The 16,273-nt window shown below is 36.6% G+C and overlaps 1 protein-coding gene across 4 annotated transcripts in view; it reads right to left on the reverse strand.

Moving 5' to 3' along the window:
• PLA2G4A (phospholipase A2 group IVA) overlaps positions 1-16,273 on the reverse strand; it is a 151,407-nt gene that overhangs the window by 40,012 nt on the left and 95,122 nt on the right. For all 4 annotated transcript variants that reach the window (XM_036070942.2, XM_078078035.1, XM_036070943.2 and 1 more), the window contains 5 exons: positions 13,621-13,757; positions 7,658-7,880; positions 6,794-6,908; positions 235-372; positions 54-146 (listed from right to left, as the gene is read on the reverse strand). In XM_036070942.2, coding sequence (XP_035926835.1) covers positions 54-146; positions 235-372; positions 6,794-6,908; positions 7,658-7,880; positions 13,621-13,757 — 706 coding nt within the window. The remainder of the gene's footprint in view (positions 1-53; positions 147-234; positions 373-6,793; positions 6,909-7,657; positions 7,881-13,620; positions 13,758-16,273) is intronic.

Below are 16,273 nucleotides of genomic sequence, written 5' to 3' on the forward strand. Positions count from 1 at the left end.
AAAATTTATCAATTTAGCACAATATGATCAGCAGAAACATGTTTTAACAATACCTAATTCTTCCTCCATTGTGGAACCTTTATTCTGTGAACCAGAAACTCCCAAGACTCTGTTAAACAGTATAGAAAAGGCACTGCCCCAGACACCTGAAATAAAGCAAAGATGGAGAATAACTTAGAATGCTCCAAGATTTAAAACAGTCAAGCAAACAAATGGTAGATTTTGATCACTTACCCATTAAGAAATGCAAGGGATTTTCTTCATATTTCTTCACAACTGTTCCCATAAAAAATTTGCTTCCAAATAAGTCAGGAGCCATAAAAGTACCATATTTAGCCATGCCAATCTCATACGGGCTAAATTCAACCCAATCTGAAAGCATTTAAAAAGAGTGTAATCTGTTAATAGGAAAATACTACAGAAATGTGCACAGTTGAAGATCACTCCAACAATGTCTTGATTATTTTCATTTATTTAAAATATTTTTAAAAATTAACCAAATGCCTATTATGTTTATAGCACCATATAGAAGTTGGGGGAAAAGAGCTTATTGAGATGAAAACACAAAAGGATCCCTCCTAATTTGTACAAACTGAATATCTTTTGCATTTAAAAGCTCAGACATCTTTTATGAAGTCCACCTTAATTCTAAAGAATGGAAAACAGAAAACTGCTAACTCAGATGTAAAATCTACGAAGGAGATAGAAGAAATTAAACTCTGATAACGCCAGCAGACTATGAAATGGAAGAAGGTATTTTCTAACATTTGCCTTTCCTTCATCTTTCTTTAATTTTGCTTATTAATCATTCTTCTGACTCAAGATTATAATACAAAGTTTTTATGCTGAGTGTCTTAAACACATGGTACTACGGTCAAAAAAGCATACTTTCGAGGAGCAGAGACTATGGAGCCAGAGCCCGTGGTTCAAATCTGTTTTGCTGCTTACCAACTACGCCAGCTTCGGTAGATTACTTGTGTTCTTTGTGTTTTAGTTCCCTAATCTATAGAATGTGGATAAAATAAGGAGATCGTAAAATTGTTGTGAAAATCTAACGTGTATAGAAATGTAAAGAACTGGGGCGCCTGGGTGGCTCAGTCATTAAGCGTCTGCCTTCGGCTCAGGTCATGATCCCGGGGTCCTGGGATTGAGCCCCGCATTGGGCTCTCTGCTCCTCGGGAAGCCTGCTTCTCCCTCTCTCACTCCCCCTGCTTGTGTTCCCTCTCTCGCTGTGCCTCTCTCTCTGTCAAATAAATAAATAAAATCTTAAAAAAAAAAAAGAAAGAAATGTAAAGAACTTAGAAGAGGGCATAGCACATTTTAATCACTCTGTAAATGGTAGCCACTATTAGATTTCATGTATATCCATGGCTATCACTGTGTCTAATTATGCATCCAAAAAGAATTCCTGGTTTCTAATTTCTACTTCCCTCACTTGCTACTCTCAGTCCTCCCCTTCCTGGTAAATGGTACTACTTTTCAGATATTTATGCCACTATTCATATTTTATCCTTGACAGTTCTTTTCCCTTTATATCTTATATACAAAAACTCAAGTTCCGTAGGCTCTCTTACCAGATATGGTTACAAACAGGCTGCTTATCCATTTGTCCACCGTGGACCACCATCCATTTGTACCCTACCGGTACAAGCTGCCATACTCTCTTCCCTGGATCTCCACAATAGTCTTCTAAAACATCTCTTCTCTATTCTCCTGCTATCTTTTTGATACTTGTAGCAAGAGTGAATTTTTAAAAGTAGAAATCACAGCACACTAATGCCAGTTGAAAGCTTTCCAATGGCTTCCCATTACACTAAACACAAAAATGTGGTCAACAAGGCTTCATTATGGTCTTGTTGGTGCTCCCTGACCTCATGTCCTAACCAATCTCCCATTATGTTGGTCTTGCTCTTTCCACTTCAGCCACACAAATCTTCCTACTGTTCCTCAGAGACAAAGCTCGATGGCATCTCATTGCCTTTATGCTTGCTATTACCTTATGCAATTACAAGGCTTGCTCCTTCTTAACCTTTAGTTCAAGGTCCAATTTCATTGGCCACCCTCTGTGAAGTCCCACAACCATCCACCCTTGCCTAACCCAAAAGCCTCTGCTCTCCTTTATCCCCCCCTTCTGAAATCATTACATGCCTATCCAAACAATCCAAAATCCAAGTAACTCAAAAATCCACAAATTTTTCTGCTATTCATTTGGTGGTAAAATCTGGCCTGAATTCATTCAGCAGAGAAAAAGTCTTGAAATGATGCGAGGCTGATTTTTTTATCTATCTCACTAAATATGAATATTGACATATCCTATTAGAGAAATCACTCTATTTGACTATGAGATCTCAGGGCGGTATTATGTAATATACAATGTAAGTATTTTTTTTAACTTTAAAATCTAAAATATTCTGAATTCCAAAACATCTATCCCCAAAGTTTTAGAAAAGGGATTGTGGACGTATATTTATTGTTTACTCTGTGGCAGATCATTACATTCTACTTTTGTCAAGGAAGTTATGAAATCACAGTTGGGATGAGAACACATTATAATTCATTTCAAATCAAAGCCAAGTGGCACATATACCTTTCATCAGAAAGTGTTGTGCTTTACAATGATGTACATGGAGTTAAGTGAGACATGACTAGCAGTGAACTGGAGGTTGCTAGGAAAATTCGGTATCACTACAAGTAATTTCCCATCTCTGAATTTCATCTCCTTATCTTGGGTACTGAAACACAATAATTTCTCGAGTAATGTCTTCTTTATTAATGCTGTGGTGTGCACACACAGTAATTACAGACATTCTCAAGGTAAGCTTGCTCTCTAGCCCTTACTGAAGGACCCACTATAGTAGTATGTGACTATTATTCTTTTTGCTGTTGACTCGCACATTTCAAACTTGAACGTCTCTCTTGTACCTCCATCTACTTGTTTCCAACTTCCTGCTGCGCATTTATACTTAGACACACTGTCATCGCATTGCACTATGCTTACCTGGAAAGGAACTCATCATCCTTCCTCCCAGTCTAGCTTACCTGTTTCCGTAAACCACGCTATTATAGCCCCAAAAAGGAAGTTTTTTAAGCTGAAACTTTTACTCACTCACAATCAAACCCATTCATTACCACCTCTCACTGGTAACCTTTGGGCTTTTTACATCCATCTTCATCTCTTCCTATCAGGATCTCCCTGATTCCAGGCCCTTATTACAAACGCACAGTGATAGGGCTGCTTCCCATTTCTTTCCTTGCTAATCTACCCATATGAATCATCAAAATACTTTTTTTTTTTTTCCAGAAACACTACTTAAACAATTTTATCGCCCTGCCCCTAATTTCCCATTATCATCATCATTGAATAAAAAGATTTCTGTCTGGAATTCAAATCTTTCTATAACTTGGCACTAATAGTTTTCCCAAATGTACCACCTACCTTCACCAATTCATACTAAGGCTAGTTTCTTTTTACTGCTCTCCAAGACCTACCTTTGGCTTCCCTTCTGAGCATTTTCTCATGCTATTTCACACAAGGAGGACCATTCACCTCCCTTGATAGACCTTTTCATGTTCAACTGAAAACTGAGTTCCGTCACCCACATGAAGTCTTTCTTATGATTGCACTAAAGCTCTATGATATCTTACTCTTAGGTCAGTTCTACACACTTTAAGAGATCGTAAGATTCTATGTGTACGGCTCATTCATTTTCCATGTTTTATTTTCGTCTTGTTAATGGGATTGTAACTTTCCTGAGGAATAATACTACGTCTTTACTCTTACAGTATCTGTCAAAGAATTTAACACATGATGTTGAGTTCGTAAGTTGTGCTCAATAAATGCAATTTATTACCAATGGAAATGTAAAAATGAAAGCACTGTAGTGAAGTGAAGGAATCAAAAAATATTTAACAGTTTAAACAACTAGTGTTTATTTGTTTAAAATCTTCAAAAGAGGAAAATGTTTAAAATTATTCTAAAGGGAAGAAAAACATTCTCTGATATTGTGGAAATAAAGTTGATAAAAACTTCTGTAAGCTAAGATAATTTGGTTCTTTGACTTTTAAAAATATTATTCAGATAATATTTCAAATTTTTTCCCCCTGAATATCCATTTTTAATCTAAGCAAACTTTAAAGTAATACAGACATCTCTCTCCCCTCCCCGCCCCCCCACCGTACCCCATAACCCAAGCTACTTGAAGCTTCATAACATAACACCTTTGAATCTCTTATCTGGGTACAAGATCCACATAACTAATGCTTGATGGCTTTGTCCAACTCTGTTGGAAGAAATAGCTTTGAACCTCCTTATTGTAAAAGCTTAACAATGAAGGTTAATGGTGTATCTCTCATCTCAGTAACAATATCGCAGTCAGGCAGATGGCCCAAATCAGACACATCAAGGTCAAAAGGTACATAAAACAGGCTTTCCCACTCTAGATGAATCCAAAACATTCACTTGTTCTTTAATGATTGTGGTCAGATTTTCCACTGAGAGTGGCTACTGCCTCAAAGTTCAGAATAAAAAAAGGTGACTATGAAAATGTCATAACAATCATAACAATAGTAATGACGCTATATTTTATGTCTCTTTATGATGTTCCATCTTCTGCCTACCTCCTGTGATTGTCTTAATAGCTCTGTAAGATAAACCTGATGTTTATTAATATCCTTTTTTTTAATAATGAGGAAAATAAGAATCAGAGAGATAAATGACCCACCTAAGGTATTTCAGCCTAGAAATAAGACAAGGCTTCCAAATTAGTCTAGTGCTTGTTTGACTATATCATAGTGCTTTTGGGGTAAAATGGCTTATTTGGCTATGCACAGACTTGACCAGCATACTAGTAGGATTTATCAACCTATCTGCAAACATTCCAAGACCTCACAAAACAATAGCTATAGGAATGCAAAAACAAAACAAAACCGATTTCAGCATGGCACTTACTTTTCTTTTTTTTTTTTTTTTATTATTTTTTTTAAGATTTTATTTATTTGCGAGAGAGAGAATGAGAGACAGAGAGCATGAGAGGGAGGAGGGTCAGAGGGAGAAGCAGACTCCCTGCTGAGCAGGGAGCCCGATGTGGGACTCGATCCCGGGACTCCAGGATCATGACCTGAGCCGAAGGCAGTCGCTTAACCAACTGAGCCACCCAGGCGCCCGGCACTTACTTTTCTTATATGAATAAACTTCAGTTCTCTTTATGAACTTCATTACAATCAAGATCTTGCACCTTATTACTTCTGGGCATGCCATGGTTACCCCAGACTCCGAATGTATGCGTTACCCCCATTCAATAATTAAATTTGCCTTTCATATATAAAACCTATTTATAGTTAAGATCCAGACCTCTGATTTCTCATACAGCTTTCATAGAGCACTAAATTTTTAAGATTTACTTAAATTTAAGTTGGGTGTGCCACTGTTTTATGTACTTTGCATACTTTATATCATTTTTTTAGAGAAACATATGATAGGCTCATCCTTATTTAACAGATGTGGAAGCAGACTAAAAGACGTCATGTAACTTGGTCAAGGAACAATGCATAGTAACTTCTTTCTTGTGCCTTAACTTCTTTGATAATTATTGTAAATTTCCCAGATTATAAGGCCTGATAGAATGGGGGCAATATACTGTGGTGGGGAGGGGAGTTCATGCTTAGCACCTGGCTTACTACATTCTACACAGTCAGTAACCAGAGAAGCCAATATTTTTATAAAACAAAGGATTTTCGAGAATAAATCTCAGCTCTGCTACTTACTTTCTGTGTGGCAATGTGCAAATCATTTAATCTTTCTGAGGTTTTGTTTTTTATTCTTCTATGAAACAGAGATAAAAATACCTCACTTCCTGAGTTGTAGCAAAAGTTCAATAAAATAATAAATATGATAAGTGATTTCTGAACCACAAGCATGATGAACATTTTAGCCAATCTAACTGGTAAACATCTGAATGGACGAATTCCAGGTGCACTGCTTTTTACAAATAATTCAAAATTCTTCTTGCCTGAGAGTGGTCAGTTGAAAAAAAGTGAGACTTTGTAAAATTGCAAAAGGATTCTGGATATAAATCTGTTAATTACATGCCATTCGCAGTGATTTTTTTTTTTTTTTTTAAGCTCATGGTGTGACTGATTTCCCTGAGGTCCTTTTCCTAAAATTACAATGAGCCCTACCAGCTATAGTGAGAAATATTTCCACCCTGCAGATTAGGACTGCCAAAGGCCCCCGGAAGCATGAGATCACATGCTCTGAGAGCATCCAACGAGAAGCAGAGCTACAGAAGAAACAAATATTTACATTTGAGATTTAACAAAATGAGGCATTTTGTTCACCAGATGCCACAAGTACAGACTAGTACTTTTTAAGTACTGCACTATAAAAATTACAACAGTGCTTTGAATGATAAACATATCATGTTATCCAATTTAATGAAAATATAAGCAGTAAGCAAAAGAATATGCATTGTCTGGAAGCACTAGGCACACTATTTTGTTAAAAGCCCTTGAGAAATGAGTAACTAAAATTGAGGAGATTACAGTCATGACTTTTTTATATTTCCTATTTCACTAATTTAAATGAAGATATATTAGTAATTAACTTCATGGAATATTCTCCACAACCAGAAAATCACCTAGCTTAATATTTTCTTGTATCTTTGAATGTGTTCATGTTACAGAAAATATATGGAAACAGACAACTAAAATTGCTTATGATCTTCCGCTAATGAAAATCATGAGAAGCTGCAGCTCAAGGGTTCAAGGAAATGTTTTGAAAGAGGAAATTACATACCTGCAAACATTAGCTCTGAAACATCGGGTTTGACATGGAGACAGGTGAAGAGAGGTAAAGGGCATTGACCAGAATTGACTTTTTCCTTCAAACTACTCAAGGTAATGTTCATTCTCTGTCCACAAAAGAAATAAAGACATGGTTTTAAATATAGAAACAAACACAGATAGAAAGCTATTTAAAATAGGACTTCCTATCAAGACATTTAAAATGTTTATAATAAAAATAAGTCTTACTTTTTCTAGAAATCTCTGAGTCCTAATAAACAACAAGAGTAAGCTCTAGGGAGGTAATTATCTTCATTCTAAAAACAACCACAACCTTAAAGGCTACATCTACATTTGAGCTGAAGAACAACTTGTCAGCTATGAAACTATGAAGAAAGAATTTGGACCCTGGATCTCCTGGCACAGACTCTATCTCCCCTGCTTTATCTTCCGATGAAAAGTCACACTGTAGTCATGTGTCAGATGGCCTTTTTCCATGTGATTCCCTTTTCTGACTCTCTTTTAGGCAACCTCTATTTTTCCTCTGCCATTAAAATATTACTTGTATTCATCTCCTGATTTAAAAAGACAGCCATTGGGGTGGGGGGTGGAGGGCTAAGGTTTAAAATGTGTATTTTTCCAAAGAAAAAGAATACAAAGTACTTCGCTATACATCAAAACTGTTACACAGAATGAGTAAGCATTAGCTGGAAATGTAGTGTTATATCTGGCAGGGAGTATGTGCTCAGTAAACATTGTTGATAGGATCCGCTGAGTCAAGGGACTTTTACAAAATATATCATTTTGTTTTATTAAAACATTATGATATACAAGGTCTACTTGTATTAAAAGGACTGTAGGTTGAGTCATAGCTTACATTGTGAATTAGTGTTTCTCCTATTAACATCCCAAAGATATCGGTAAAGGTGACAGGTTGTCCAGAGCTCTTCTTCTTCCATAGAGACTCGACGTATCTTTTAACTTTCTGTGGTGTGAGAAGTAAAAGGGGGCTGTGACTAACATTTTTCATTAGCTCTTCATTAATCTCCTCTGGCCCTTTCTCTGGAAAATCAGGGTGAGAATATAGGGTTGACATGTACCTATAAAGAAAACAAAAGATGATTAGTGAAGAGAAAGGGCATTACATGGTAGTCTCCAAAGAAGGCAGGTACTCTTTGTCATAAAAAATTAAAAAAAAAAAAAAGAATGTTAGAAATAGTTGGTTTACTTAATTATCTGACTGAAGATATTAATCCATTTAAGGAAAGAATGTATCAATCAGAAAGGAGCTGGTCTACAATGGAAGCAAAGTAAAAGAGAGGTCTCAGGGGAAACAGTGGATTTCCCATGCCCAATCCAGAGAGGAGGATGCCCTACCAGGCTTATGGTGCACTGTCTAGCCTCTGGGAATGGGTAATTCCTATTAGACTCTCAGAGACCAATGAACACAACATGTTTGAGTCATGTAAATAAACTGACTTGTCTGGAGGTAATACTAGTCAAGTAATCTGATAATTTGATTTTCCATAATGATTATCTACAGGTAGGAAATGCACTGTCTTAACTAACCTATTCTGAATGCCTAATTTTCCTGACAAATGTGGGTTTTTTGGTTTGTTTGTTTTGTTCATTGCAAACTGGGCAGAATCCTAAGTCTTGCCAATTGTAGGTCTCAGAATTTCTGCGCATCTAAATCTGATGGTGAAATTCTGGAGAGAAAGAAGTCTTTAAGGTAAATGCCTTCTTGTGGAGATTCTTGGCCACCAGCCATTTGACCACTTCTAATGAAACCGGAAATCAGTAGATACTACCTTGGTGTTTGATATTTAGACAATAAACATTCAGTTACCACCCTCCTTCCTGTGCACCAATATCTCTGGTATTACAGCTCTCCATACTGAACATGAAGTATGACTTTACGTATCTGTCTCCCTTACTGAATTATGATCTCCTCCAGGGAAAACTTTGCTTATTCATCTTCTCTAGCCTCAATGACTAGCAAATGCCTGGAATGTGGAAAGCATGGTTTTTTGAACTACTGAACCAAGAGAACAAAATAATGAAAGCAATAAATATCCACCATGTCATCCAACCAAAGAGTACATAAAATAGCACATAGTTTAATCTCCTGTTTCCTTGACATTCAAATCAAAATGCCTATTATAATGACTTATCTTTCCTTTAGGGAGAGGAAAAAACTAACTTTTAATGGGTCCCTGCCATGCTCTAGGCCTGGGCTGGTTAACTGTGCATAAGCTGTTACCTTGAAGAGACGCAATAGCTTCCAATACTTCTAAGAGAGGACTAATGAATTTAAATAAATGTTCACAGTTCCCCAATTAATACCAGAACTAGAATTTTAAAATGTGTCCTCTCCCCTGATAGGTTTTATTGTTTTTTTCTTAATCTCTTAAATAAGATTTCAGTTCTTAGAGATCAAACTACTTCCACTTTACATTAAATTATAATTTGTTATTGGATTCAGAGTTCTTTGGAGACAAATTAACAATAATTATACGTCAACAAATGGAGACTGATGAGAGACCTAAAATGGAACACATGCTCTGAAAAAAAATTTTTTTAACAATAAAAATTCTTAAAAGATCTTTATTACATAAATTGGATTTGTAATATTTCCCAAAAACTTGTGATAAAGATAAATCAAAAAGATTTACTCTGAACTCGAGCCTGGTATAATCACCAAATATCTATAAAAAATACAGCTTAGATTGTTTGAGAGATACAGGGTCTATCCAAGTGTCTTAGACATAGCAGGGCCTCTATAAATAGTTATGTAATGAATGAAAGGATCCTCAACTTATTTCTCTATAAATCTGAAAATATCTGCCTCTAATTTTTCAACATATTTATATGATGGGACACATCATTCTCTTCATATGAATGCATTTTAGGCTAAGTGTGAAATGTTAACAGCTAAATCATGTCAAAAGTCCACAAGGAGGGGCGCCTGGGTGGCTCAGGAGGTTGAGCAACTGTCCCACTCTTGATTTCGCCTCGGGTCATGATCTCAGGGTCATGAGATTGAGCCCTTGTGGGCTCCATGCTCAGAGTCTGTTTGTCCCTCTCCACCTCCCCTTCCCCTCCCCCGACCTGCCCATGCGTGTGCTCACTCACATGCATGCACTCTCTGAAATAAATAAATAAAATCTTAAAAAAAAAAAAAAATTCCACAAGGAATTCTCAGTACAATCCCTTCTTCCAAATCACATAGCCAATGTTTTAAAATATCAGTGCCAGGCTTCCAAGGACTTGCCAAATCAGCATCCTCAGGGGTAAACATATAGAATTTCTATGCCTAAATAAGTGTCAAAATCAAGTCTCAAAAGTAACTAAAATTTGGATTGACTTGAGAAGACTCTTGACATTTGTAAAGTGAATAGCCTAAAACTCTAAAGAAATCTCTAGATTCATTTCCCCCTCAAAATGCAGTTACTTATGCAAATCTTCATTTAGTCATTAAATATGTGATAAGTTGGAGAGACCCACTAGTGAACACGACAAGCACAGTGCCCCCCCCCCCCCGCCCCAAACAACATATTTTCTCTAACTTACATCTTGATCTTTTAGCCTATCACCTCTTATGTGGCAACATCTCCTAAAATTGTTTCATTTTTCAGCGCGGCAAGAATTCTTCAGACTGTCGAACTGAAAGTTCTCATTCTTGAATTCCATTTTAGTCAGTTTAATGAACTGAGCCCTGCTGTTACAGATGTAGAGCTGCTCTCGTTTCTCTTTAGATGGTATTGCCATACAAACATGGCCGTCAAGAGCCCATAACCCCTCAGGAGCCTACAAATGAAGCTGTACTGGGGAAGAGAGTTGTGCTGACTGGTTGGCTAATACTTACATGCAATGAATAACAAGTATCATCCAAAAATAATTTCGGAAATAATCACCCTAAAGGTAGTAGCAGTTACAAGGGAAGCCTTTGTCCTACATAAAATTCTCTTTTGTGATCACAGAAAACTTTTTGGGAGGTCCAGGGCTTCTCCAAATATTTCCGTATTACCTCATTTGTGTCAAGTAATGGTCATGTGTCAGCAGAATATAAAAACTTACACAACAGAAGAGTGTAATTTGTTTATCCAAGTCTTTCCGAATTCCTTCCTTTGAACTTTACCTTCTCACCTATACTTTTCAAGAGAAAATTAACATGAATCATCCTGACCACCTTTTCTTCTGTCTCAGGAAGTATCTCTTCTCTCCCTGATGAGCAGCTTTCACTTGTGTTTTTTATCTTGTCCTGTCCTGTCTCGGTCTGAATCTTTTTCTATCCATGAACCATCTATTTCTTTATCTTCCATCTATCCTTCTACACTGTTTCCTTTACCTCAGACTTCTACATAAATGTCCAAGTTTCTTAAATTCTGAAAGCAAAACAAAACCAAGACACTTCCTGATTCCTATATTCCCTTTCTTGAAAGAATAAACAGCTCCTAGTAGGTTTACCCACCCATCTTTCTTCCTTTCATCTTCTATTCACTTCTTATTTGCAATTTCATGGTCAAAAGTCCTTTTTATCTACTTCACTGATTCTTGCTAAAACCACTAAAGATTTCCAAACCCAGTTCTAAGCTAAGCTATTCACAGATGTTTCATTCTATTAAAAAACCCACTACTTTTTGAAGTACTCTCCACCCTTGACGTCTGGGTCATCTTTTACTTGATTCTCTTCTCCAACGGCTACTTTGTATTGTCCAGCCTTTCCTTTTTTGGTCCATTAACTTTTGGGATGTTCTAGAGTTCCATGAACTAAATTATTGGTGGTAATAACTGAAGTGGTAAAAGTTGGTGAAATTGCCAAGGGTGCAGTGTGTAGATATAACAGAACAAAAGGGAGGTCCTGGAGGAAAGCTCACATTAAGGAGTAAAGCAGGGAAAATAGTAAAGATAGTATGGAGGACAGAGCAGTCAGAGAGGATGAAATAAAAACCAAAAGGCAGAGGAGGAGGGATTTGAAACAGGGACAGTTACTGTGTGAAATGTCCCAACACCCAACCTCATCCTCCCGGACTCCACCAGAGAGTCAAGGAGGAAAAGAACTTCAAAAGACACCATTATATTTGGAAATTAGGTGGTTGCTGGGTGAAAATCAATTGTAAGGATTTTAGGAGTGAGTGGCCTTGAAGGAAATGGAATAAGAGAAGGCTAATCTTGGAGAAATTAGACAATGAAGGATAGAGCAGAAGTTTATGTACATATAAATGTGTGGCCTGTGATATTTAAATGATTGGCCTGTAACATTTAAAATTCTCTTAATTACATTTTGCAGGACTTGTTTTTAGAACCTGACAGGAGAACAGAAGATGTTGCCCTAAATCCATAACTAAAGCAATGACTGCAGCTCTAATTAAGCCTAAACACACACTATTATACCCTCAAATCAGCACCCCAAATCATACCTGCTGTCTTTATTAGATAAGTTTAAGAAAGTAAGTAAGCTCCTTGCAATGTATTAGTCCGTGATGGACCACAGGAATCTAACAAATAGTGAATTCAGAGAAAGAAAACCACTCGAAGAATAATAACAAAATGCTTGAGGAGGCAAATTAATCTAAGGGTCCAAGTTTTTCTGTCATATTACTCATTAAACAGGCAGGTGCCTGCTCTTTACTTCAAGGGAAAGAACAATGGTGGGTTACACCCTTCTTTCAAAAGAGATAAATCATTTTGAGGGTACACACAAAGAAGGTGGCAACCATCGTTCTAAGTTTTTGTTTCTTAGTTAAAGAATCTGATTCAAAATATTTAAGAAACTAGAGATTCTTTATACATGAATCTCTATGTAAGAACATATAGCTGTCCAAGAGAAGGTTATGGGTTAGTTCCAAGAATCCTGGACTAGGGAATCAAAAGCCTGACTTTACATGCTGGTTCTGCTAGTGATCTTGGACAAATCCCTTGGCTTCTGAGTCAAATTTTCTTTAGTTGAAAAATGAAAAACCTCAGATCCATCTCACAGGATGAGAAAGTACAGAAATCTTCAAATGCTAGACATACATAATATAGTATTATGATAGATGAACTTTACTATGGCTGAATGATTAAAAAGACTTGTTAAGTCAAAGTCAGACATTTTGTAATAAGGTGACACTCATAGTTGAGACACCTGAGGAAGAACTAATATTTGATTTTCAGTGTGCTTCCGTGGGTTAGGCAAACCAAAAAGTACATAGCAGATTCTTTGAACATGTTTCATAAATGTTTGTGAAAAGGCAAATCTACAGTGTACAAATATTTTATGTACAGATGTTTTACATCTCTATCCAAATTTAGCTGAGCTTAAATGCATATAAAGGATTAATTTCATAATTAGATGTGAATCAGTGAAACATTCCGTTTCTACATTCAAAAGTTGTTTTTCTTCTTCCATATACTAAGGTATCTTGCATTTCATTCTATTTGCCCTAGAGAAGAAAATGAATACCTAGTGAATCATGTAGACTTAGGCACGATTGCTGAAAGATTACAAATCAGCAAATAATAGAAAATTAAATTAATTATAGGTGGAGCATGTTATTTCACCTCTGTGATATTTATATAGAATTTCAATTGATCTATTTTTAAATTTTATGTTTAACTACATTTTAAGTTACAAATAGGCTTAAAGGGAGTAAATTTATGATGAGTCATCATTAGGTATGAATTTGCCTTAAAAAACATTTTTAAGAAACAAATTATTGCATCAAGCTGGAACATTTCAGTAATTTGAAGTTAAGTTTCAATTTTCTAAATCCTTTCTTTTCTAAGGTTTCAGGTAGATAAATGCTAAACAGTTTATTTCGCATGATATAACTAAGATTTAAGATGTATACTAACCATGTGGAGCCAGAAAGACCAGCAATGTAGGTAGCACAATCTAAAATTCCCGCTTCATACAGTGCCTTGATCACACCTGAGAAGCCGACCATGGCTCGGAACCCTCCACCTGAGCCCAGTATGGCCACCACGGGCACCTGGAGTGATGAAACACAGAGATCATTGCTAAAGTCATAAAATATATTCCCTTTTAGTTTCGCTTTTCACGTTATATGTTCCACATTTGGTAATAAAGAATTGTAAGTTCACTCCTACTTTGATAATACCTAATTTTTTTAAAAAAGAAAATGTTTCATATAAGAAAATTAAGAATTAATGTCTATTAGAAAGCAGATGTTACTCAAATACCAAGTAACTCTATTTAGAAATAACAACAACCATAACTCTGTATTTGCCTGACCCTTTGCAGTTTTTGGCTGGCTTTAGGGTGCACTTTTTTTTTTTTTTTTTGATTCTCTCAAAAATCCTGTAAAGTGAGCAAAAATGTCTTTGCTCATTTTGTAGATGGAAGTTCTAAAATGCTGATATTATTTGTGTAAGATCTATTTGCTGGTAATCTGGAGTTAAGTAAGCCCCATGCCCTTTTGGTCCAGAATTCTTAGTGCTCCTTTATGCTGACTCATTTCAAAATATACACTATTAAAAAAGACAAGATCTACAAAATCTATTCTTTAATCTGTTAAATAAATCTGACTGAGTGTTCTCTTTCAGGCATCACAGGCAGATCCAGGGACTAGAGTTTATTTAAGTGAGGCAGAAATGTAATAATAATTATGACAATATGGGCGCCTGGGTGGCTCAGTTGGTTAACTGTCTGCTTTCAGCTCAGGTCATGATCCTGGAGACCTAGGATCAAGTCCTAGGTCAGGCTCCCTGCTCAGCGTGGAGTCTGCTTCACCCTCTCCCCCTACCCCTCTCCTCTACTCGTGCTCTCTCTCTCTTTCACTTTCTCTCAAATAAATAAAATCTTTGTTAAAAATAATTCTTATGACAACAATAAAAATAGAGATAGATGACATTTGTTGAGCTCTTACCACCTGGTAGGAACTGCTCTTAGTACCTTACAGAAACTGTCTCATTGAATCTTCACAAAATTTCTATGAAGCATCTATTTTATAGGTGAGGAACCAAGGCACCTGGAAGCAAGACCTTGAAGACTTGTTCAGAGTCATGCAACCAGTAAATAGCGGTCAGGAGTTAAACCACAAAGTCCTATATCCAGGCTCATGCTAATATGCCTTCCTAAAATAAAGGGCTACAGGCTAGGAGTACATGAGGTCCAGAAAGTCTGGTCAATTCCAGTCAGAGAAATTGAAGTGGTGGAGAAAGCTTCATAAATAAAAAAGAAACCTGAGCTTAATTTTAAAGATGCACAGTTATTCAACAGGGAGGGATGAGGGCAGGGAAGGAGGCCATTCTGGAAATGGAAGCAACATGAGTCAACCAAGAGTTTTTGCAGGAGAGAAGCAAAGTCTGTCTGCAACGTGACTAAAATACAAGTGCTTGTTTGGAGAGGGAGAGATTGTCATTTTCTTTGTGGTCCTGGACCATTATTGCTCAAGAGAGCTGGTGGTTTCTCTCTACCCTCGGGCACAGTTCTCAAAATGTACACAGCTGTCTGGGTGTCCACAAGGTCAAAACTATTTTCATGAAAACAGTAAGATGTTATTTGCCTTTGTTCATTCTCATTACTTCATGAGTCTATGATGGAGTTTTCTAGAAATTATAGGATGTGCAATATAGCAAGGGATTGAATTCAAAAGCAGATATGAGAATCCAGCTGCTTTCTGTTAAGTCAAACAACAAAGATACTTGTAAAAATGTAAAACAGTGCTGCCCTTCTCACTTTTTTTGGTTCTTGAAAATATGGTTATTTTCATAAAATGTCATTTATATTAACATGACAAGGACTTGTTTAAAATAAAGTACGTATTTTAATAAGTTTTCTCAGTTTTCGTTTTTCATACGGTAGATATTCATAGATGTAACCCATACAAATAAAATCTCTTACAAGTTCTTGATATTTTTTTAGTATAATGCATTTCTGAGACCAAAACGTTGAATAACTACTGCTCCAGAATATCAGGCATGTGGTGAGTACAATCTAACATCTTCCAGGAAAATTCTGAGCCTGTTGAGGATAAGGGTGTGGGGGGAGACAGACAAGAGAATAGGGAGCAGATGGATGGAAATATTTACTGGACGGACAGAGGCTGACGTGGAAGAACAGTCAGATTGCTGGGGAGTAAGGGTGTCTTTTGTTTGATGTTATTTCCCAATAATAACTATTAGCAAAAGAAAATTAGAATAGAAGACTGAGCAAAGAGGGAGCAAAGGTATTAGATCATGAAGGAATTCAAAGCTTTATAAGAAACAGTGAAGAAAGAAATCCCCATGGGTGGAAGAGCAGAAGCTGAAGTGAGTGGGGATGATGTTCTGACTGGAGTGAAATCAAAATTGTCATACTGTTACCAGGTTTTATTTTCTGTATTTGTGACAAAGTCTCATTTGGAGAATAAATGTACAAATCACAGAGTGCATGTGCAGAGAAGAGCTCAAGTACTTTTGCCAGTTCTTTTTTTTTTTTTTCTTTAAGTGGGCTCCATGCCCATTGTGGGGCTTGAACTCAAGACCCTGAGATCAAGACTCAGAT

This window comes from Halichoerus grypus, chromosome 7 (assembly GCF_964656455.1).
Source record: "Halichoerus grypus chromosome 7, mHalGry1.hap1.1, whole genome shotgun sequence".
Lineage (NCBI taxonomy): Eukaryota > Metazoa > Chordata > Mammalia > Carnivora > Phocidae > Halichoerus > Halichoerus grypus.